At 35.9% G+C, this 23,247-nt stretch overlaps 2 protein-coding genes across 6 annotated transcripts; one reads left to right on the top strand and one right to left on the bottom strand.

Annotated features, from left to right (window-relative positions):
• The first annotated feature begins 1,768 nt into the window (after window positions 1-1,768).
• LOC132313096 (uncharacterized) lies at window positions 1,769-14,800 on the top strand. 5 transcript variants are annotated; one of them, XM_059811752.1, is made up of 20 exons: window positions 1,771-2,045; window positions 2,840-2,909; window positions 3,121-3,705; window positions 3,791-3,976; window positions 4,097-4,210; window positions 4,890-4,948; window positions 6,978-7,044; window positions 7,226-7,277; window positions 7,371-7,463; window positions 7,616-7,699; window positions 7,818-8,242; window positions 10,173-10,234; window positions 10,716-10,785; window positions 10,925-10,962; window positions 11,420-11,459; window positions 11,538-11,618; window positions 11,762-11,863; window positions 12,459-12,580; window positions 13,928-14,015; window positions 14,339-14,800. In XM_059811752.1, the coding sequence occupies exons 1-20, from the start codon at window positions 1,960-1,962 to the stop codon at window positions 14,414-14,416; spliced, it is 2,502 nt and encodes an 833-aa protein (XP_059667735.1). In that variant the 5' UTR covers window positions 1,771-1,959; the 3' UTR covers window positions 14,417-14,800. The 5 variants fall into 5 exon arrangements, 4 of the variants coding, with proteins under 4 accessions (XP_059667736.1, XP_059667735.1, XP_059667734.1 ...); XM_059811754.1 differs by lacking the exons at window positions 10,925-10,962; window positions 11,420-11,459 and having other exon boundaries at window positions 1,773-2,045; XM_059811753.1 differs by lacking the exons at window positions 10,925-10,962; window positions 11,420-11,459 and having other exon boundaries at window positions 1,770-2,045; window positions 7,226-7,463; window positions 13,928-14,020.
• Window positions 14,801-15,180: 380 nt separating this feature from the next.
• On the bottom strand, window positions 15,181-21,902 carry LOC132313098 (probable serine/threonine-protein kinase PBL7). The gene is made up of 5 exons (XM_059811755.1): window positions 21,657-21,902; window positions 19,842-20,032; window positions 19,386-19,575; window positions 18,905-19,296; window positions 15,181-16,067 (listed from the first exon to the last, which is right to left on the bottom strand). Exons 1-5 carry the CDS (start codon window positions 21,748-21,750, stop codon window positions 15,750-15,752), a joined length of 1,185 nt encoding a protein of 394 aa, XP_059667738.1. The 5' UTR covers window positions 21,751-21,902; the 3' UTR covers window positions 15,181-15,749.
• Window positions 21,903-23,247: the final 1,345 nt, after the last annotated feature.

Below are 23,247 nucleotides of genomic sequence, written 5' to 3'. Positions count from 1 at the left end.
AGTTACGGTTCTGCCCTCCGAACCGTGATGAGTGACAGTAACCATGGAGGGCCGGTAAGACGGATCGAACGACCGTTCCTCTATGAACTCTCTTTGCCAAGGCGACGCTACTCGACGGCGATCAACCTCCATCACTTCCTCTCGGTCAAACCTTTCCCGCTGCGGATCAACGTGAGTCGATCCTTCGTGATCTTCAACTCGACGAACATTTGGCGGCAAATTGTCCATCATCCTTTCATCACGGTGGTGAGCTGACTGATTGTTCTCGTCCTGATCGCCTTGATGCGCCATATTAGATTGAACACCTCCTTCTCCGACCGGAAGTGGATGCGAAACCGCAGGTATTTGCCGATGCTGCAGTCCAGCTTTCAATTCTGCATTTTCTTTTTTGAGAGCTTCAATCAAGTTCATCAATTCTTCAAGCTTTGTTTGCTGGACAGCCTCCATCGGATTGGAGCTTTCACCTATCATTATTCCCGAACGGAGTAAAGGCATTAATCTCAAATTCGCGAGTAGATCTGAGCTTCGCGAGTAGGAATTTTTAGATCTGGCTTCTAATTCTCCGAATTATGCTCACTGTTTACGAGATCTGAATTGTCTGAACTCTAAATCCGTCAGATCCTGCCACAATCGAAGAACTCGTAGATCTGAAGTCACTCCAAAGCTTCAAGAATTGTAATTCCTCCAGAGCAGGTCACAATCGCTCAGCTCTGGATTCAAATCCCAAAGATCGAGTCTCGATCACCCGAATTGGTTTGAATCCATTAGATATTCCTCATTGATCAACCAAACTTCCATGCGCTTCCCACAGACGGCGCCAATTGAAGATGCAAGAAATTCCTTCTCCTCTTTCTCTCTCTAGAATTCTTACACCTCAACCCAAAAAGATCCCCCTCCATTACATTCCATCTCCTATTTATAGATATTTACAAGATATTTATAAGATATTTACTAGATATTTACTGATTGCTGGATCTGGGCCTATTCCTTCGTAAGCCTTGGTCACCTTTGATGGGCTTACTCTCGTTCGGCCCATATGGCAGTGTCCTTCTATGGGCTGGCCCAGCAGTACGGACTGAATGCTATGTTTGCGAGTCGGATCTGGCCCATGTCATCCGGGGCCTCCTCAATAACACACATTATTATTATTATTATTTTTTAACACATACATTATTATTGATATGAATTGTTTCACTGAGCATATAATGAGAAAAATGCCTGAGAAAAAAAGGGAAAAAAAAGGTAATGAATGAATAATCCTCCCAAAATATTTTTAAGAAGTCTTATTAGTATGAGATGAGACGAGCTTCATTTGATATATAGAAAACTGTATGACAAATATAAAATTAAAGTTGAAAATTGAGTTTCAAAAACCATGAATCTGAATTGCATATCGATTAGTACTGTTTAGACTAATCTACCATGTGGTTGATCATATGAAAATTAAGCATGACATAACTTCCAGGAAATGATGCTGCACAATCACGTGGCATGATGGGGTTGATGGTACAAGGTAAACAATAATGTGCTGCAACACATACGAGTGGGCCCAGCGAGTCAAATCCAAACGGTAGAAGACTTAAAATGTAAAAAGAAAAAAAAAAAATGTAACGTCATCTACAGTAAAAGTAACGATCACAATTTTACTGGTTCCAGAAAAAGACACGTTGCATTGACCCCACCTAGACGAAACGTGTGCAATCTTACAATAATAAAATGATTACTTTCATTTAAATCACCGTCTAGATAGGGATCTCCACATGTAAAAAAATAGAGTGAAAGCCATCACACGTGACTATTTCAAGAACAGATCAAGAAATAGAGTAGAGAGAGAGAGCGTTGAGCGAGAAACAGAGCGCGAAGGAGAGGTAAAAACAGTTGCAGAAATGAAGGATTAGTCATTAGATCCTCCGAATCGGTCGAAGCAAAACCCTAATTTCGCAGAACCAATCAAATGAGATGAAATCAAATCAAGTCCGTCAATCGAATCTCTCGCAGATGACCCATAAGACCTCCAATTTTCTCATCAATTTCGAGCCCAAGAGGTAACAAATGGCACACATCTATACATAATTTTTGTTGGTAACTCATATATATACAAAGTTACAACATTTACATACATACATATATATACATACACACTATATTCCTGTGTTTATTTGCCTTAGTTTTCTGATCTTTACACGCGTCCTTTAGACCTATACTCTAGTAACTTTTATTGAGCAAAGGCTTCAGAATTTTAGGGGGTCGTTGCGGCTCTAATTTTTGATTGATTGAGCGAGTTAACTCATTGGTTTCTAACTGGATCTTGTCAATCCATTAATTACAGATCATCATGTTTCACGACTGGTTAACAATTTTGTTGTTTCTTCTGATACATTGCTAATGCAATTTCAAATTTAAGTGTTTAGTTCTTTTTTATATGATTTGCAGTGGAAATGTAAATGATTTAGGACATTAGGATTAGGATGTGTAATGTGCACGGTAGGTGTTAATCTTGCTGTGGATTGAGAAATGTGGTAGGAGGATTAGTTTTTTGAGTTTGATTTGAGGCAAATCAGCGCTATGGGCAGTAGAATTGAAATTCTTTGTGAAGTATGTTGTTATCCTTGTTGAGTAAGCGTTTATTGGACGTTGATTCCAGGTAAAATCGGGGCAACCCTGTAAGTTTTTCATTGCAGTTTACACACACATGTATGTATGTATGAACTTAAGAATTATGATGATTTGTTGTTTCGCCCCTCGTTTATGACATATGATGTTATATCATGTTCGTTCTCTTGGTGGATTTTTTTTATTTTTTATTTTTTGAGGATCACACGGACGTTAATGTTGACAGGGATGCCTATGGATTTACTGTGAGACCTCAGCACCTTCAAAGATTTCGAGAGTACGCCAGTATCTACAAGGTATCAGTCATCTGGTTTTTTTCTTTTTGTTCCTCACAACTCGAGGTACTTAGAATAATAATTATGTCACTACTTCGAAATTTTTTAGAGAGCCGTTAGTTAATATGATCTTGGCTGTAAGGCGATTTTGTGAAGTCATGTGATGATAATTAGCAAGGAAGTAAAGCAATGTGTCCTCTCCCAGCTTAATCTTATGTGTACATGCTTACAGGAAGAGGAAGAAGAAAGATCAGAAAAATGGAAAAGCTTTCTTGAACAGCAACCTGAGTGTGCTCAACTGAGCTCTGAGGAGAAAAATATCCACACATTGCATTCAGAAGTTCCAGAGCGAAAAACAGAGCTTGTTCTGGAGGTGAGTTGGGAAGGGGATGATTCAAGAGGAGGGAAATCTGTTTCTGATGTTCAGACAGAAAGTGATCACGGGAAGGAGGTGTTGGTGGCAATACAAACAAAAAACTGTAAGGTGCAACCGTGGGCTCAGATTAGACCATCTCTTATTGCCATTGAGAATATGATGAGTCCCCGTATCGAGAATAGAAAGAGTATGATAGATGAGCAGATAACTACTACTCGAAATCATCTTCCAGCAGTTGAAGAGGCGAGACCCTCAAGAGGGGAATCTGAAGAGGACTTCGAGGAAGTGTTCTATGATAACGAGATAGTAGATGATAGCGTAAATGCCTCTGGAGAAGAAAGTGCTGCCAGTGGCAGGGTCCCTCCAGAACCATTCTTTTCTGGGAAAGAAGAACTGGAATTCCTTGTTCGCGGGGGAGTGCCAAGGGATCTCAGGGGAGAGGTACAGTTTGAAGTTAATTTATTGATTCTCATGATTCTTATGTTAGCAGAATAGCTTTGCACTTTATACAGCATCGTTGTTACAGGTATGGCAAGCCTTTGTTGGTGTGAGAGTACGTCGTGTGGAGACACATTACCAGAATTTGCTTGCTCCAGAAAGTAATGCTGGTGATGGCCAGGAGAATGATAAATCGTTATCAGTCGATGGTAGTAAGAGGACCAATGGAGACAGAAATGGTGTACCCGAGAAATGGAGAAAGCAGATTGAGAAGGTCATTAGATGCATGGGCCCTGGACTTTATCGTTCTTTTTAATTCGTAGGTGCTACTGCTTTTACTTTGCATTGCAATGCAGGTTTCTCTCTAGACTAACTTCTATTGTTCTCTTTACAGGATTTACCTCGAACATTCCCAGGTCACCCGGCATTGAATGAAGATGGTAGGAACTCCTTGAGGCGTTTACTTCTGGCATATGCTCGTCATAACCCTTCTGTAGGATATTGTCAGGTAAGTGGTGCAGGGAATTTGAATGCTCATTTATTTTTACTTCTTCTGTTAACATGTGACCATTGAGCGATATAGGCAACTTTTTATATTCTAGAGTGAGGACTGCTCTTAAAATCAAGGAGATGTTGACAACTAGGTTTATATTACTTTGCAATCCATTGTCCGTCTTGTTGTCAAACCTTCCCTGGCAAATCTGCTGTTTGGTATGTGGTTAGAACATGATGTTCATATCTCACTGTATCATCCAACTACTAAGTTCAAACATCTTGAGGTAACCCAAGTATATAATTAAGCCAGTTTCTTTCAAAGACATTGACTTCTAGGGAAAAGTATTGGTCATGGATTGTTTTCTCTCTGCACATTTGCAAGAAAACTAAACACGGAAACTCCTTGAGAGTAGTAGGAATTTCTTTAGATGACACTACGTTTAAAAGGTAAACCACTGTTTACAAAGCATACCAGAAAGGATAATGGTAGGATCGACTTTTGTAAACTCCTGTTCTTTTTCTCTTTAGGACACAATATTTGCGGTGATATACTTTAAGTGCATTTATTGTTCCTCTGCTATCTGCAGTGCATTTAATGTTACTCTCTTTGATCTGTTTATTAACATAAATACTTCAATTAGTATAATTAATTCTTGTTCTCATTTTTCTCTTTGGTATGTATACTGATGCAGGCAATGAATTTCTTTGCTGGCATATTACTACTAATGATGCCTGAGGAAAATGCCTTTTGGTAGGTTTCAAAACTAATCTGTCATCCTCTTTTTTCAATGTGGATGTTCTTTGAAATTTTTGAGGAATGGAGCACTTCTTTTCTAAACCTTAACTCAATACTGTCTTTGTAGTTATGGTGAAAATTTCCATCATTTTTGTTTATGTTATGGTTTCACATTTACAATATTTGGAAGCCAGTGAAGTCATCTTTGTGTGGGACGAGGATCACATTGCCATGTTTGGTGCTGATTTAGGTGTGGGACTGAATCTGTTCCTTAATTTTACCTGGGACTTCCTTTGGGCTCTAGCTTTGAGTTTACATCAATGTCACTCTCTATCACTAATAGGTTTGGGAATAGTTTATCAGGACGGAGAGATTTGAATCTATTCAGTGGAGGTAGGACCATCCTTATTTTTATAGCACTTTGATGAGTCCCCTGTCATAGTGCATGTCTATTCACTCATTGCCATCTGAGTGAAATAGAGACCTAATAAGCTTGAGCAAAATTTCTTTTGTAAGGATGCTGGAAGAGTTCAATATTGCCTCCTTGGTATGATGACAGTTTCATCAAGGGGAAGCAAATGGACGTACGAGTTTAGCCCTTTGTGAGCAATAAGTAAACACTAGTTGGTTAAGGTGTTATGATAATTAAGGATAGAAAAGAATATCATTAGGAGGAAACCTAATGTGTGGAAGTGTAAAATCAAGAGATGGAATTGGTTCTAAAACGATCTAGCTTCGGGTGGTCATATGGGAAGATATCATGAAGAGAGTTGGAGGATTTGAGGGAGAGGGTTTCAGTTTAAATTCAACCATATATTTTTTGGCACGACGAATGGTGTAATAATCCTCCTTTGGAATTGGAGTCTTCCAAGTGTTTCAGAATACATAGGGGACGTTGTAATCACCTTGGAAAGATCATTTGCAGCAGGTGGGTAATCCTGTTCATTGGCAACCCCAATTTTGACAATGAGTTAAGTATAGATAGGAGGTGGCACTGCCTTCTTTTTTTCGTTTTTTTTTACAACTTATATTCCTTAACATGCTCAGAGATATATCAAATCTACTCACTAATATGCAATGGGACTAAGGTTTTCTCAGTTAAATTGTACTTGAGTAGATCCCCTTAGAAAGTGATCTCATTTTTCTACTTCTGGGAAGATCACACTATTACTGAAGTTGCCTTCTTTCCTCAGAAGGGCGGAAGATTTGCGAAAAAATCTTGACTATCGATATAATAATTTATAGAATGGACATTTTTCAAACAGGTGCTGCTTGACTGAGAATGGTGTGCAGTTGGATTCTTTTTTCATATATCTTCAGTGTACAAGGTGGCACACAAGCTGCGTCCTGCGTGTGTATATAGATATATATATTGGTGATTTCGAAAGTTACTTAAGGTTTCTTTCCTTTTTTTTATTTTTTTCTTCTTTTTTGGTGTGTGTATGAAGCAGTCATTTAGAGGTTGACGGGTGGTAGGCTGAGGAGATAGTATAGCTTGAGGTTTGAGTGTGGATCTCTCCTTGTATTTGAACCACATGGAGGGAGCAGAAGAGGAGGATGAGGATGAGGAGATAGAGCTTATGATTTCAAATTGAAGCCATTCTTCCAAAATCCTTGACTTATGATCGAAAAAGTTCTCTCACTATAAAAGAGCACATCTTTTAGGTTTTTGGCATTGTTGGTCCTTGGTGATTTTGTTGTCCTTTTGTTTCTCTTTTGGTTTATTTATTATTTGGTATTCTCTTTTGTATAAATTCATACCTTCTGTGTACTCAAGGCCACTCTCTTTCTTCTTCTTCTTTTTTATTTATTTATTTATTTATTTATTTTTTTCCCCTTAATAGTATAACAAAATATTAATCATTGATCAAAGAAACATTTTCTGAACCTAGTTGTGTACATGAATAGATCATGTTTATGATTATACCATATTTTTTTGGGATTAACAAAATTTTGATATTATATATATAAAATATGTATTATTTAAGCCTTTAGAGTAATGAGTAAATTAGCTATACAGACTAGTTTTATTTGAATGTCTCAGGACCTTGGTGGGTATTATTGATGACTACTTTGATGGCTACTTCTCAGAAGAAATGATAGAATCTCAGGTATATGTTTGTGCTGTCTAGAGCTGTTTAGCAAATATCTTTAACTTCATGCTGCTTTTTGTAAATAATTTTCATTGTGTGATGTCACCTTGATGAATGAGCACTGGACGATTAATACACCACAGCTGCTTAGGAAATTTGTTATCGTATTGTTTTTTAATATTTTATTCTGTTTTATCAGGTGGATCAACTTGTTTTTGAGGAGTTGATGCAAGAAAGATTTCCTAAACTGGGTTTGTCTACTGCTTTTTTACAATTACCCTCTTTATCTGTTATTTTCATTACATCAACGCAATTATCTTATTCCATTAATGCTTCTGTTGCAGTCAAACATTTGGAGTACTTGGGAGTGGAGGTCGCTTGGATTTCTGGCCCTTGGTTCCTTTCCATATTTGTGAATATGCTTCCATGGGAAAGTGGTGAGGTTTATGTTGTGTGATATAACAATTTAAGTTCTAAATTATATATATCGATAGTGTGTCTTTAATTTTCACTATCATCATATCTGAGGATTGTGAATTCTCTTAGTTACAAGGCTCAATTACCTTCTAACTACTTGTTTTGACTTCAGTTCTTCGAGTTTGGGATGTGATTCTATTCGAAGGAAATCGTGTTATGCTATTTCGAACTGCACTTGCTTTAATGGAGTTATATGGTACGAAGAAAACTAGTATTACATTTTCAATGAAGTTAATGGATGTTTTAACTGCCATTTATCACTCTTGCTAGGGTACTTTAAGTTATGAATATTGATCGTATTCAACTTGTTGTAGGTCCTGCTTTACTTACAACTAAGGATGCTGGGGATGCTATTATTTTGTTGCAATCCCTTACTGGTTCAACATTTGATAGCAGCCAGCTTGTTTTGACTGCGTGCATGGGTTTCTTAACTGTAACTGAAGATAGATTGCAAGAGTTGAGAGAAAAGCATCGACCAGCTGTACGAGTAGTGGTTGAGGAAAGATCAAAAGGGGGTCGAGTTTCAAAGGATTCCAAAGTTCTTGCATCTAAGTTATATAGTTTCAAGCATGACCGTGGATCATTTAAAAAAGAAAAAAAGACAGAAGAAGAGTCAGGTGATAAGATAACAGATGGGGTTATATCTCATTTGGAGTCTCCTTCCACTGATCTGGACGAGTTTCTTAGTGGCCTAACCATTGATTCAGAAGTGGGTTCTCCTCCAGATCTTCAAGAACAGGTAGCTTACTATTTTGAATTTTATTGCATTAATATGGTATATTTTGAATAGTAAGAAGTCATTTGATTGTCTATCTGATATTTAAGAATATGCATGTAGTAGAATTATCTTTTCTTATTCAGAATTATCTTTTCTTATTCTTGTATGGCCCACATACATGTGATGTTCTCTTTATGTTTCACCTAATCAGTATCAACTTGTAACTTGTTTCATGGTGCTGATAACTGCCTGTGTTGTCTGATGTAGAATCCCACATGGAGTGCTTAATTTGATGACATTAAGAGTAAATATATAACATTGCAAAATAAATAGGTTTTGCATATTCACTGGGATAGTAGTTCTTGGGTTTTATTCCATATAATTCATGTCTTTTATTGCTTTGATGACTTTATATGAGTAAAAACCATCATTTCCTTTCTTCTTTCATTGACTAGGAACAAAATATCAGATTGGGGATGTGCAATGACTATGGCCACCACAAGAGAAACTCGAATCAGGAGTTTGTCCATTTCGAAATTCACCAATGGCCATCTAATTGAAATACATTCCGTCACTTTCGGGGTAAAATGTCTGAAAATACTTAGTAAACCCAGATGGCCCAAATTTGATATCATCCTTAATGTTGTTCTAGGTTATGTGCCAGAGCTGGTGCCGATTCAAAAATGATACTTGATTTAAGATCCCACTGCTGTTCGGGTCTAGCCAGTTTAATTATCAATTCTTACTATTTACTTATCATAATTGTGTTATCTTGATGGTTGTCTTAATAGAAAATTCTATAATTTTTCTTTTGGGTGTGCATGTTTGCATACATGATACATTCAATAAAAATGAATTTAATAATTTTAGATGGCCGTTTAATGAGCTTAATTCCGGAGAAAGTAATACATGTGTGCTTGTTATTTTATGCAATTGCTCTCACGTTGTCCTGAAAAGTCTAATAATTTTTTTTTTTTTTGCTTGCTTTTTATTCACTCTCAAGTGTTTTGTTGTTTAACGTTCTCAGTTTACTTTTCTTATCCAAAGAGAAGAAGAAAAAGAAATCAATTTAGTTTCTATCTTTTATAATCTTTGTCCCACGTTAAATGTCTCTTTTGGGGATTCTAAATTTTCAAACAAACATGCATGTAATATATTGTGCCCCTTGGAAATTTTAACTAACCCTTTAAAATTCAAACATATACATTGTTAATTTGGGAAAAATTTCAAAACTTTAGATAATTTAGGGAAGTTTCAATTTTTTATATTGACCTTTCAAAAGGGACATTTACTTTGGGACATCCCAGAGAGGAAAAAGGGACATTTATTTTGGGACAGGGAGGGATTATTTTTTTTTTGTTTGTTTTCAGGAAGGGTGTTTTTAGTGTGTGTGTATTCTTCCAACGGTAAGAATCAAATTCATCCCTGTTGTCAGTTTTAGTGCTTGCACCATTGTGCTACAACTTCTTTGGTGGTAGGATAAATTGACAATGATGAAAATTTTGACAAGTCGGTGAAGCACACTGCGGCAGTCCAACTTTTCAAGGATAATATATATATATATATATATATATATATTTCAGTAATGAAACCATTTGTAATCTTTTGAAAGCATCATCAGATCCTAGAAGGCAGTTTCCCTAAAAAACTGGGGAATCTTAGCTGTGATTTTGCGGAAAAGTAAATTGTGGCTTGGAGCACCTGATTCATTGCTTCTTGGTGTGTCTTAGTATAGGGGTCTTTATTTTGGTGGCTGCATTTGTTTATTGAATTGACATGACTAAAACTTTTTTTACTGTGACTCATATCATTCTTTGCTAAGTATGACTGTCCAATTTCTATAATTGTAGAACTCTATATGGGTAATTAGTGGTATATTACTTGCAGTTGGTTGTCAAATATAAGCAACTTTCTCTTTTAACTGTTTCAGTCAGTAACAGCTTGTTTGCAGGTGGTTTGGTTGAAGGTCGAGTTGAGCAAGATGCTGGAGGAGAAGAGATCTGCTACACTCAGGTTAGTACTTTCTTTGTGGTGTCCAGATCTTTATCTTGCCAAGGATTAGTGGTACTTGTAGTTGGGTCATTTTGTTGAAGTTGACGACAAGACAAGTAATTATAATAAATTTGATAAGATAAATAAAATCACAAGTAGATTACTCCAGGAACTCATCCAATGCAACTGAAAGCCTGGAATGCATTGTGTAAATAGCTCGTCTGACTGTTGTTTGTGTAGTTTATGCCAGCAGTATTAATTCTGAAGTTCTTCCTTTGTTAGACCTATGGTTGTTTTAGGTTTTCTTTATGCCATCTATTTTATGATTAAACATACACGCATGAACACACACCCACCCACACGTGTGGGCTTGTAAGTTGTAACAGGTTTTGCAATGTGGCGGCTTCCATTTTTTGAAACATGATGTGACTCCTTTAGTGACTTTTTCTTGTTGCTCCTTGGCATATATGATTGATTTTGTTGATGTCTTGTTCTTTTTCAGAGCTGAGGAGTTGGAGACAGCACTGATGGAGATGGTCAAGCAAGATAATCGACGGCAATTGAGTGCAAAGGTATTTCTGAAGCACATATTGACAACTGTTCTTGTTGTGTTCTATCTTCCATTGTATATAAAGGAAATATCTGCAAGTTTGCTTATAATATTTAGTTGAGATGGGATATAACTCTCTCTCTCTCTCTCTCTGTGCGAAGGTGCGTGGGTTGGAAAGTTCTTGTTGTACTTCTAAAATGTATGTCTCCTGTATTCATACAATATGTAGAATACCTGTGATAAATGTTCATAAATAGCTTCAACATAGCAACTCATTGTACTTGGTCGAGCGGCAGGCAGGTCCTTATTCTTGCTTGAGCGAGAATATCGCCACTTGAGCCACGTCCGGAAACTTCTCCTCCCAACTTATTCTTGCTTTTTCTGTACAAATTTATCAATGCTTCATTCAAAGTATAATTTATTGATTTTTAGGAATATTTATGTGCATCATAGATGCTGAAATAATTTTGTACACTATTTGACTCATTTTCTGATTAAATACCAATAACTTATGATTTAACCTTCAACGTAAAGAAAATCGATGTGGCATTAATGTAGATGACCATATGAGAGCTTCTATTATATTTGCAACCACTATGTAATCCAGTTATATTCATTTTTTTTCTTTCCTTTTTTAAAAAAAATCAAAAAGGCAGATGCTTGATTGGTCAGAGTTCAACCAATTCCCGTGTGCGTGTGAGAACTGTGAACACTTGCAAGCTCCAAGTTAGTTTATCTTGCTTCTGTATTATAGGATCTGTTGGTAATCTGTAGGTTGAGCAGTTGGAGCAAGAGGTAGCTGAGCTACGGCAAGCCCTTGCAGATAAGAAAGAACAGGAAAATGCCATGCTTCAGGTTTAAATTTAACAAGTATTTTCTCTAATATCTATTTTGTAAAGGATATTCTGTATGCCCAACCCCACCCCCCTCCCTCCCTCCCTCCTCCCTTCTCTTGTATGACTCGTGGCATAAATATTAATTGCGCGTACCCATTCCAGGTCCTGATGCGGGTTGAGCAGGAACAAAAGGTAACTGAAGATGCTCGCATTTTTGCTGAGCAAGATGCAGCCGCTCAGAAGTATGCGGTGCATGTGCTTCAGGTTCTTTCTCATCTTTTAGTTTCACATCATCCTTGATCCCTGAAAAAAAAAATGTCAAGAACATTTTGTTGCACACGGAAGTTACTTTATTAAGATAACATTTGAGAGACTATTTTTGCGGAGTTTTCTTCAAGGAGACAGCTTCATGGATTGAACACACAAATCTTATTACATTATCCCCATTGTTTGAGGCACCACTGTCCCTTTTTTACCCAAAGGTGGCGGCTCAAGCAATCCCTGTGGCACCCGATGACACAAAACTGTCTTTTTTGCGGTCAGACAGTTATAGATCAGGGACACAAATTTTATTCTAATGACACTGCAAGTCACATTCACCAAGTAAAACATGCACTGTTCCGTCTTCCAGCAAAATTTTAAATTCAGACCCCATCATGGCCAGGGGGAAAAAGAAAAGAAAAATCAATATACTAAGGAATTGGCCTCGGAAAAGAAATTTATCTGAAAATAATAGTAAATGGTAATTTGTCTTACTTGTCTTGTATCCCTACCTTGATATATATTTAGAATAGGATACTAAGTTTCACTTCCCGTTTGCATATATAATTATATCCAACTTAAAACAATACTTATGCAGGAAAAATATGAAAAGGCTATGGCTTCTCTTGCTCAAATGGAGAAGAGGGTGGTTATGGCAGAATCAATGTTAGAGGCTACATTGCAATATGAATCTGGCCAAAAAGGACTATCTTCACCACGGTACACGATCAATCATTCAACTTCAAATGCTTCTTTCTTTACAAGTCTTGTCATTATAGGTGTTGTAGGTCTACATAACATCATGCTCGTCTTCTTTTGCTTAATTATGAACATACTACATAAATTCAGAATGATTCTATATTTTGAATTTATTAATTTAAAGCCAGGAGAGAGAGAAATTGAAGCAGAATTAATTATGAAATAAAATGTTTGGAGAGAAGCTTTAAAATTAAAAATGGTTTAAGAAAAGTAGTACCAAAACTGAACACATGGATGCGATACAAATTTGAATGTAGTGAAGATTTAAGATCATGAGATAGCAAAGCTTGAATAGTTTTGTTACTTGGATCCGATTACCTATTGGGAGGGATAGATTGGAGTATGTTGCTTGTAGAATTAAAGCAAGATGTCTAAGTGGAAGATTGGATTTTGCACATTTGTGATCAATTTGTATCGATAAAGCAAGCGGAACATAAAATTCCACAAAACATTTATTAAACTGGCCATGCTCTATGGAATAGATTGCTAAAACCTCATACAAATGTTCTTTAAGTGAGTTGAGCTGAGATGCAGTTGTTTATATGAAAGTATGATAAGATGTGGATGAAATTAAAATTGAACACATTTCAGAGACAGTTGAAGTAGAAGTAGATGGAGACTAGAGAAGAGAAGATTGACTAATATGGTTTGGTCAAATACAAAGAACAAAAAATGTGGAGGTAATGTTAGCAAAAGGGAGGAGCAAAATTTATATTGGTTGGGATAGTAATAAAAGATACAGACACCTGTGGGTTAACTGGATTTGTGGCCCTAGATAGCAAAGTGGTGAAACATAGTTTATGTAATTATTCTGCAAATAGTTGGGACAAAGTCGTGAAAGACATATTATACGAATGCTCTCAAATAGTTGGGACAAGGCTTTGTCAAGTTGAATTTAATAGTGATGAATTTTTAGTGAAAAGCATGCAGCGAAGAAGTTAATTGGAGTTACTTGCCTTCTATGATTGTTTTTTATAACAGTATATTCCAACCGATTGAAATTGTAGGTGTGAAAGATAGAAATGTCTCAATAGTCCAAGTCGCTGCATTACTCCACAGGCCATGTCATCTTCAAATTAATTCAACCTGTTACATGACTCATCAATAATGATAATGACAACACCACCACCAAAGCTAAGAAATTTTCTATAAAACTTTGAAACACTTTTCTAGCAGCGCCACCCTATTAAAACTCTCTTACATTCCACACATTTACATAGTGTGTTCTTTTGTGTTTCTAAGTATTAATCAATTGATCATGTGCTTCTTGATGAAACTGGTGCATTGTAACCGGAGCATGCTTTGTAGGTCTCTGCATCCCGATTCTGCTCAGGACCAGCCCACAAGAAAGATGGGTCTACTCTCATTTGGACTTGGCTGGCGAGACAAGAACAAGGTAAGGTGATTCAATTGCCAAATCTACCCACATACAGGTAGTGCAATGCTACATGAATGAACATCTAGGTTGACAGGCACTTATTTTCATGAGTCAGTCACATTTCATACGTTAAAATTGGCAAATTTTTTTTTACTTACCAAAAAATTGCCAATGTTTTAGAGAACAAGTCCATCAGCCCTCGTGTGTCCAATAGGTATCCATGCATCCATAGTCAGTCGGGTGATCCTCTCATTGTTTGAATAATTCCTGACATTGCATTGCACTTGGGCTTAGCTTGGTTCTGCATCTTGTGCTTGTATAATATTAGATGGATGTAACAGGGGAAACCAACTAATGCTGAAGAGCCCGGTGTAAGTACCAAGCAGACTGCTAATGGCCATCAGGAACAGGAAAAATAACAGGGAGTAACCAACTATTGTGGATGCCAAGATTTCACCGGGAGAAAGGCCCTGCTGCTTCAAGTACTAGAGCCTTGTCACATCTTGTACATGTTCCAGTAAAATAGATGCCCAGTTTTCTTCTTGTACTTGAACGCTGGGGCTTGGAGTAAGGTAGCCATCAAATCCTACTGATGTCGGCTTGAGGAGCCTCTGCGACTCTTCACCCGGCTACTCCACACCTTCCATTATAACACATGTATCTATTCAATTTTTTTTTATACGATTCTATGCTCTTATAAAATGAATTATTTGTAATCATATTAGGAACATTTTGTTACATGCATAAATTAGATCACTTGTGTATTGTGACAATGAATGGTTGCTCGCTGCAACTTTTAGTTACCTAGTTATGGACTACCCGAACGCATTCCAACAGAAAAACAATGGTATCAATTTAGCCATTTTATGATAAGAAAACCATTGATTACAATTTTACAAATCTATGCATGTAATAAACTACGAGAATCTCATAAATAAATATGGAGTATGTGGGTTGGCGAGGAAAGGAATGAAAACCAACTAATACTACATGATTCGGATTGACGGCACTAGGAGGACGAGACCTGACATTTTGTTTGCTGAAACAAGAAAGTATGCAATTTGCTGTTATTAAACAGAAAACAACACACTCAGATTTAAATTGTCAAAAGCGAAAAGGTAAGGAGACAACTGAAAAGTGCCAATCCATCTTCAATTACAACAGGTTCATACACACCCAGGTAGGCTTCAAAAGCGGATAAGTAAAAGAAGAGTAATGCATATTACCTTCTTCATAACTCTCACTGTGATCTCCATATGCATTTTTCAAACCCATTATGCAATATTGTTAAGGTTTGAACTGTTATTACAGAACTTGCTTAACTGAATACACAATAACTATACAACAAAAACCAGCATAAGAAAGGGCATAGGATTAAAAAATACGAAGCATACCCAAATGCCTAGAGATGAGGCCTATAAATACAACCACCTGGGCCCATGTATGAACCAAAACGAGAAAACACTCTCTCCTCCAACAACAAACACGAAAAGGAAGACCTAAGGTTACCCGCAACAATGAACATTATGCAGTTCAGGGAGGTGCAGCTCTAATATGGGGTGACTAAAATTTGATTGGCGCCAACCATTTGCAAACCGAAATGCCTTTACCATCAAGCCCTGAGCTTTTCAATTACTGACAACAGTTTTATAAGTACTTTAGAAACACAAGCTATGACTGATGAGCTTAAAAGCAGTCTACTCAATATTAGAAGGAATTCGTGTCATCCCTAAGAACAGAGTAAGCACAATTTTATCTTCTGTTTCGACTTTTCTCAGATCCACTACCACCATTGAGTCTTTTATCACTGTCTCTTCTTGTTCTGGGAGGAGTAGAAGGAAGCCAGCGAGAACTCTGGACTGGCTCGGTTTCAGGGTCATACTTTTGTGAAGCAAGGTAACTTAGAGCAGTGACAACATCAGCTATGACTGGGCGCATATTAGGCTGCTCCTGAACACACATTGCAGCAACAGCAAGAGCTTGGTACAAGCCCCTAACAGGATACTGACCTTGGAGCACTGGATCAGCCATCTGTGGGAACTTCCCTCGATCTTTGAACAAAGGTCTTGCCTGCATAGAATCAAAGATACAATCCAAATTTGTGATATCGTTGGGAGATAACAACTTGATGCAAAAAATAGAAGTTCTTCTCATAATTAAAATGACTAAAAAACAGTTGAGTTTTTTAGGGAAAACCAACCAACACAAATCTGAATATTAATTCAAAGTTTCATACTTTTGATCAGAACTTCTAGTGTCTACAAGTTTTTATTGGAATTCACTGGAGACTCACAATTATTCACGAACATTAACTGTATTCATATAATACTTTCAGCAAACAAAAAAATGAAAACTTTAACGTGATTAAGTGAATATCAGACCATATCCATGTAAACTATTAACAGATGGATTACGTGAGATTCATTCATTGACACTATATTTCAGGAATATACAGAATTTATTAAATCTTTTAATTTTTTCCAATAATAATATTTTATGCATGCATAGTAAAGTGCCTTTGGGAAAAAAAGAAAAAAAAAAAAAAAATCTGCCCACCGTGAATTATGTGTCCCTTTTAAGTATTTCAACTCTTTAATGGTGCGTGTGCCCCTTTGAAAATCACAAAGCCTATTTAGGAAAGTTCTCAATTTTTGTATATAGAATTTTAAAAAGGGACACTTATTTTAAAGTATATGGGAAAGGAAAAAGGGAGACTTATTCTGGGAGGAGGTAGCATATAGCATCAAGGGTTAATTGCATATAACCCCCTTGTACTATGTTTTTGGAAGATACCCCCCCGATCTACAAAAAGAATTGCGTATAGCCCCCTTATAGTCACATGACCGTTAATATAATGAAGGAAAGTCATTATTTTGTTTTAAATAACGTTTTTACCCTTTAAGTTGATGAAATAAGTGCCACTGTTTGCAAAAATGAAAGATTATATTGGGCAATTATGTACTTCTCCAGTTCTCAATTAAAATATAATATAAAATAGTTCTCTTACATAAGGGCAATATAGTCACTAGCTAATGAACATGTGTTAGTAAGGGAGACAAGTGCTGCTTTGTATTTTTAAAAATCAAAGGTTATCTGCCAAAAACAGGGTAAAGTGCAACAAATTGATAATAAAGCAAAGCACTCAAACTATAGTCAAACATTAATAACATAATATATTCCTTTTGTAATTAAATCTGATATGAAAATACTGTTTCCGTAATAAAACAAGAAGCTAAAAAGTCATATATGAAAATGCTTAGCACCAAAGTGATAGAGTAGGGAAGGAAGAGAAAGAGAGAGAACTTGCGCTGATTCCACCTAAATTGCATGGACTTATTCAGTTATTCTAAATATTTCATTTCAATTGCAAATTGGTTACTCACCATGTACAAGGAACCCCACTAGAATGAGAACGGAAGAGAGAGAAGCTCTTCAGAGGAAAATTTTGATTCCTTATCCAATACCAAAAATAATAATAATTCCAATCTGTGATGTTGTGGCCCGATTTTGGTGACGAGTTGTGTTGTGACCCGCTTTTGACCTGACAACCCGTTGGATGAGCTTTATGTGGGCCCAAGCCCAACCCGTTTTTTGCTCATGGGTCGTAGACCCTAATTACTCTCTTGTAACCTGATATATAAGGGCACTTAGGGTTTGGAATGGTGTAAGAGAGAGACTCTGAAATTCGAAGCTGTTGCCGAACCACGTATAAATCATTGTGTTCTTTGTGTGGTGTATTTAATTTTCTATCGTGATTCTTGATTTTATCTTGGGTTCGTTATGTTTGTCATAACACAATCCATAAAAGAACTTACATACACATATTCTAGGCAAAACCCTATAAAGACATAATACTTGAATAACCCAAAACTTAAAAGGCAATAAAAAGGTAAATATAAAATAATATAACTCCAATAGGAGCCCATTGCACGTTGCACCGATGATAAAATGTCTAGACTAGTCAAGTGTGAGAATGCGGGTTCTAATCTTAAGAGCAGTCACTTTGTGCAAATAAAGCCAAAAGTTAGGTATGTATCCAGTCCACCCCTCCCAACACCCTCAATTAATGGGACCACCTTGGGTAATGACTTATTTTAATATAATTCCTAATTTCCTATCAAATCCCTAAAATTAAAGGAAACCCTATACATAATGGTAACTTGGTTGTGTATCAAGGATAAGTCTTAACCTTATTAGTATTCCATTTACAATCTAACTTAAATTCTACCACAATAGACCAGGATGGATTGTTATAGGTTAGTTAAGAAATTTTATCCTAATGAAATTGCAATTGAATAATATTAATATTACTCATGAATATCTTTCTACTTTTGGCATGACATTCAAGCAATAAGGTTCGCTATTAAGATACTTTGGGGACTGACCAATTTCTTTTGCCAAATTAAATATATTTAAAATAATAAAATCCAAGTAGCATAGGAAATTCCATGTAGCATAGGAAAAGACATTGCATTTTTACTTTTAAAATCTAAATGCCTCCATTAAGTGGCATTTGATGAAATCACAAACTAAGACAGACTGAATATAAAAAACATAAAATCTTTATCAAAAACAAAATCAAAAAAAAGGAAGAAGATAAAATACATAAAATTATTATAAGCATTTAAGTTGAATAAGATTCATATCGTAACCAGATATTATTATGTGCATTTAAGTCGAATAAGATTCATATCGTAACCAGATCAAATCTACTATTATCTACCACTCGAGTTTGGTTTGATTACAATCAGAAGTCAAATTTGAAACCAAATTGACCAATTTTGGTTCAGTTTTATGATCGGTTCTTAACAGGTTGAAACCAAATTGACCAATTATAAGTCACTGCATTATAATTGTTCACCAAACAATAAGGTTTAAAATGTAACCAGATTGTGGAGATCTCTTACCCATGCAACCAGATTGTGCTCTCCTGCAGTTTTTGAATTTTCAACGGCTCTCCTGCCAGTAATTATCTCCAAAAGAACAACCCCAAAGCTATAAACATCTGATTTTAGAGTCAGCTGGCCAGTCATTGCATACTCTGGGGCACAATACCCATAGGTACCCATAACCCTTGTAGATACATGGGTATTATCCCCAACTGGCCCAAGTTTGGCCAAGCCAAAATCTGATAGCTTGGGATGATACCCATCACCGAGCAAAATGTTGGAGCACTTTAAATCACGGTATATTACGGGGGGGCTAGCTTTGTCATGTAAATGCTCCAATCCTTTGGCTGCCCCAGCAGCTATTTTCATTCTTGTATTCCAGTCAAGTCGCTTTTTACCAGGTGGAAGGTCTGCAAGATAGAATATAATTACTGCACACAATTACAAGAAATATAAAAATGACGAAAGAAAGGATCAGAGCTTTACACATTGTACATACCATGAAGATGGTCCTCCAAAGATCCAAGTGGCATATACTCATAAACCAGAAGTCTCTGATCTCCATCAGCACAATATCCAATTAAATTAACAAGGTTGGGGTGGTGAAGTAAACTTAGCATCAACACCTCAACAAGAAATTCCCGATTCCCCTGTAATCCATTACGATCCAGTTGCTTGATGGCTACAATCTACACAAGGACAACAAGATATGAATTTCACGACCAAGTACTACATGCGTTAAAAGCTCACTAATTACAGAAGAAAAATCCACAGAATTTCCAAATCTAGTCAGCTTGTCAAAGAGATTCTGCTAAGAATTATATTCAGAAAATAGCCAATTAGACATAAGGTTCAAAATGTGGAATTATGCAGAAACAGTTGAAAATCTTCCAACTGCTCTCCATCTTCCCCTCAGTCTTTTACATATTATTAAAATACAATAAATTTGACCAACCTGATTAGAACTTTCCAGTTTCCCTTTATACACTCTACCAAAACCTCCCTCTCCAAGAAGACAATCACCCCTGAAATTTTTCGTTGCAGCTGCCAGTTCACGAAATGTAAAAGTCTGGGCAGCAATACTGTTGGAACCTCCATCTTTTGAGGCATCCTTTATCTTCAATGGAGGGTTTGTCTTCAATTTCTCTGGAAACACAAGCACACAATAAAAATTGTGGAAAAGGCAAGGCCTAGACTAAAACCATACAAGAAGGATTCAGGCAGAGCAAACACATAGCTTAGGTAAAGTAGAGTTAATATACTGGAGGTTTATCGGAAGTCGGAAAGGTGATCAAGCTTCAATCTAGAAGATTGTTCTTCGGTTCTTCCTACAATGATTACTCTAAATTATATACAAACTTAGAGAGAAAGCATCAAATCCAAGAAGAATATTGCACAGGATAAACAACTTGTACTGAAAATGTATACTCATTAATGTTGCCATCGCTACTTCCTTTCACTTGAAAGCATAATGGTTCATCCTATTGAAATCACAAGTTCTCTAGTCACATAGGTAATTACACGGTCTTTTAGTACAAATCTTCCATAGATATAATCAATTTCCAAGTGCAACTTTCAGCAAGCACCAAAATGATGGTTCAGCATTAAAATTTCACAACTACAGGAAAAAAATAATAAAAGACCAACACCGTGAACAGCTCACCGAGCAAACAAGGGGCCCAAAGGACTGAACACTAATAGTGGTTGTCTTTGGGCTCTTGTGATGATGTGAAACAAACAAGAATTAATATACTTTAATACGCTGTTCCTTTCTAACAATGCAAGAACTATATAGAACCAAGTAGCACACTGAAATCCTTATTCATTCTTATGTTTTACTTGGCATCAACTGTATGATGTGCTTCAAGAAATAAGTCCAAATCTAGTACGGAAAAAAAAAAAAAAGTACCAAGAACCATTGAACCAGTTACCAGCATGACCCACTACTTGAAGTTCACATCAGAAGAGTTAACAAATGAGGCTTCAATTAAAGTCATTGTTAGAAGCTCGGTGAAAATTTCAAGTTACATTAAGGTTGGAGCAGAACCATACACATGGTAGCCCACCACTTCAGAACCCTCCTGTGAATCCAATTGAAAACAGATGCAGGCGAAAACCTAAAGTTAAGGGATGAAAATTTTAACAATGTATTAGCTTGAGTAGCATCTCTTGCCATCCCCAGAGTGAGAGATCCAGGGTTTGAGTGCTCTATATGTATGTATGACAGATGGATAATTCGAGTCGAAAACTAAAATCAGCTATCTGAAGACACTAGAAAACATCTCTATAGAGTAAAATAATTCCAAATTCAAGTAAAAAGATAGACATAACTTTTCATAAATAAAAATAAAAAAACCTAACAATGACTGAAGAAATAATTTTTATGAGCTAATTTTCCTGCTTAATAGCTTGAAAATGAATTCCTCAACTTGACTAAGCCAAATAATGATTGTACAAGACTGAAGTAAGAATTTTGTCATTATCTTGGACCCAGAATAACAGGAAATATAAGACTTTTTTACTTCTCTTTGCTATATGGGTATATGCATATCTGTATATATATGTATTTTACTCAAAGAACCCCAAATCCTTTCTTTACCCAGAAATGAAAAATCCCAGAATCGCCTCACACCCAAATAACAATATGAACAAAGCCAACTAAAAATACCCAATTTTGATTGATTTACAACAAACCCAAACAGCAAGATTAAATAACAATCGACTGACAAAATGGGTAAAAACTTTATAGATACATATATAACACAAATACCTGAAGTGGGTTCGATCGGATCGAGTGATTGTTTCTTCTTCCTCTTCTTCTTTGATGACTGGTTTAATTGTCCGGAGCAGGGAAACCAACCCATATGTATCTCTTGCCTCAGAGCAGTTGTTGAGAGTAGCAACTAGAGAGAGAGAGAGAGAGAGGGGTATCAAGTTATCAACCGGCAACAGGAAAAAGGCATACCCCAACACGAGAGAGAGAGAGAGAGAGAGAGATTATTGGTTGATATGTTGAAAATTGAAACAAAAGGAGGCCTCTCTTTAATTAAAATAGTGTTGTTAATTTCCGAAAAAAAATACTATTGTTGTTTCTTTGCCTTTATATTGTTGACCTAGTCAATTCTTAAACAAATCTTTTTCTTTGACCCTCCACATTTTACTATTTTCGCATAACCAGCATTCAAAATTTTAAAAAGCCTTTACAAAATAATAAATAAAAAGTAAAAATTAAGGAAAATTTCAAACTTACCCACACCTGTCAGATGTCTCACAGAGTTATAGGCGCCAACACAGGCGGTGACATGGAAGGAGTTCACGACTTCACGAGACACCCTACTAACTAATGAGGTGCCGATATTTAGTATTCAAAAATTAAATAAAATTATTAGTTGCTACTCTAATATATCTAGTAAATATAGAATTATGTAGCCTACGAATTGATAAATTTCATTTCATTTATAATTATAAAAACTTGTCTGGTTTGACAAGTCTGGTATAATTTGTTTATAAAGTTGCATTTCATTTTGTTTATGAAGTTTTATAATGGGTAGTTTATGCATAATTTGTATTTAGCACAATTTGTTAAACCTCTCGCCGATGAAGTCGGTTATTGAAATTGAGCCATAGACAAGACTATAATGATTAATGGTGAGATTGGTTCTTAATGCAAGTAATATTATATGTTATGTTTTTATTTTGTTTTTACTCAGTTGCGAGTTGCGATCAAGGCGGTTTTTTAAGGTTTCAAATTTAGGATCATAGTATAAATATGGTAATAAATGTCTGACATTTAGGCCATAATTTCTGTAATTAAAAAACAATACACATTATATATCATGTAAATCTATGACAATAAATAACTTTAAAATATATATATATATATGTAACAATAAACACATGTGCATATAATATCATTTTTATTATACTTATAATTGATATGGTAACAATAATTTGTTTCTATCCTTTCCCTCAAAAAGAAAAAAAGATTTTTTATATTTAAACTTAAAAACTAATTTATTTTATTATATATTATTTTTGGGCTTATGTGCATGCATGGCACGCTCCGTTAAACCCTATCCAAACAATCAAAATTTTAACTCATGTGTGCAATCAATTGTCGCATTTTTCAAAATAACCTTATAAAATCTCCTAAATATATGACATGGTTTCTGATATTGATTGGACATAATTATTTTTAGAGTTACAAGTCTTAAGAGAAACTTTACCAATAGTAACAAAAAAAGCAATTGAAGTATTTGATTTTATAATTATGTTAAGTTATTATTTTTCAAATGCTTCAATTGCATATAAAGTATTATTGACTATTCCAATTACATTTTTGAAAGTTGAAGTTGATCAAA

Source organism: Cornus florida, unplaced genomic scaffold, assembly GCF_030987335.1.
Source record: "Cornus florida cultivar Cherokee Brave unplaced genomic scaffold, ASM3098733v1 CherokeeBrave_3.0.0_Hap2_Chr06, whole genome shotgun sequence".
NCBI classification, from domain to species: Eukaryota; Viridiplantae; Streptophyta; class Magnoliopsida; order Cornales; family Cornaceae; genus Cornus; species Cornus florida.
This window is presented reverse-complemented; position numbering and strand designations above follow the sequence as displayed.

What these genes read in the sequence shown, in the direction of transcription:
- LOC132313096 (XM_059811751.1), top strand. Translation starts at nt 1,960, where the DNA reads ATGAAATCAAATCAAGTCCGTCAATCGAATCTCTCGCAGATGACCCAT. An exon ending in AGGAAAATGCCATGCTTCAG is followed by an intron (nt 11,619 to 11,761) that starts GTTTAAATTTAA and finishes TACCCATTCCAG; the next exon opens with GTCCTGATGCGGGTTGAGCA. An exon ending in ATGCGGTGCATGTGCTTCAG is followed by an intron (nt 11,864 to 12,458) that starts GTTCTTTCTCAT and finishes ATACTTATGCAG; the next exon opens with GAAAAATATGAAAAGGCTAT.
- LOC132313098 (XM_059811755.1), bottom strand. Translation starts at nt 21,750, where the DNA reads ATGGGTTGGTTTCCCTGCTCCGGACAATTAAACCAGTCATCAAAGAAG. An exon ending in TCCGATCGAACCCACTTCAG is followed by an intron (nt 20,033 to 21,656) that starts GTATTTGTGTTA and finishes TTGTGTTTCCAG; the next exon opens with AGAAATTGAAGACAAACCCT. An exon ending in AACTGGAAAGTTCTAATCAG is followed by an intron (nt 19,576 to 19,841) that starts GTTGGTCAAATT and finishes GTCCTTGTGTAG; the next exon opens with ATTGTAGCCATCAAGCAACT.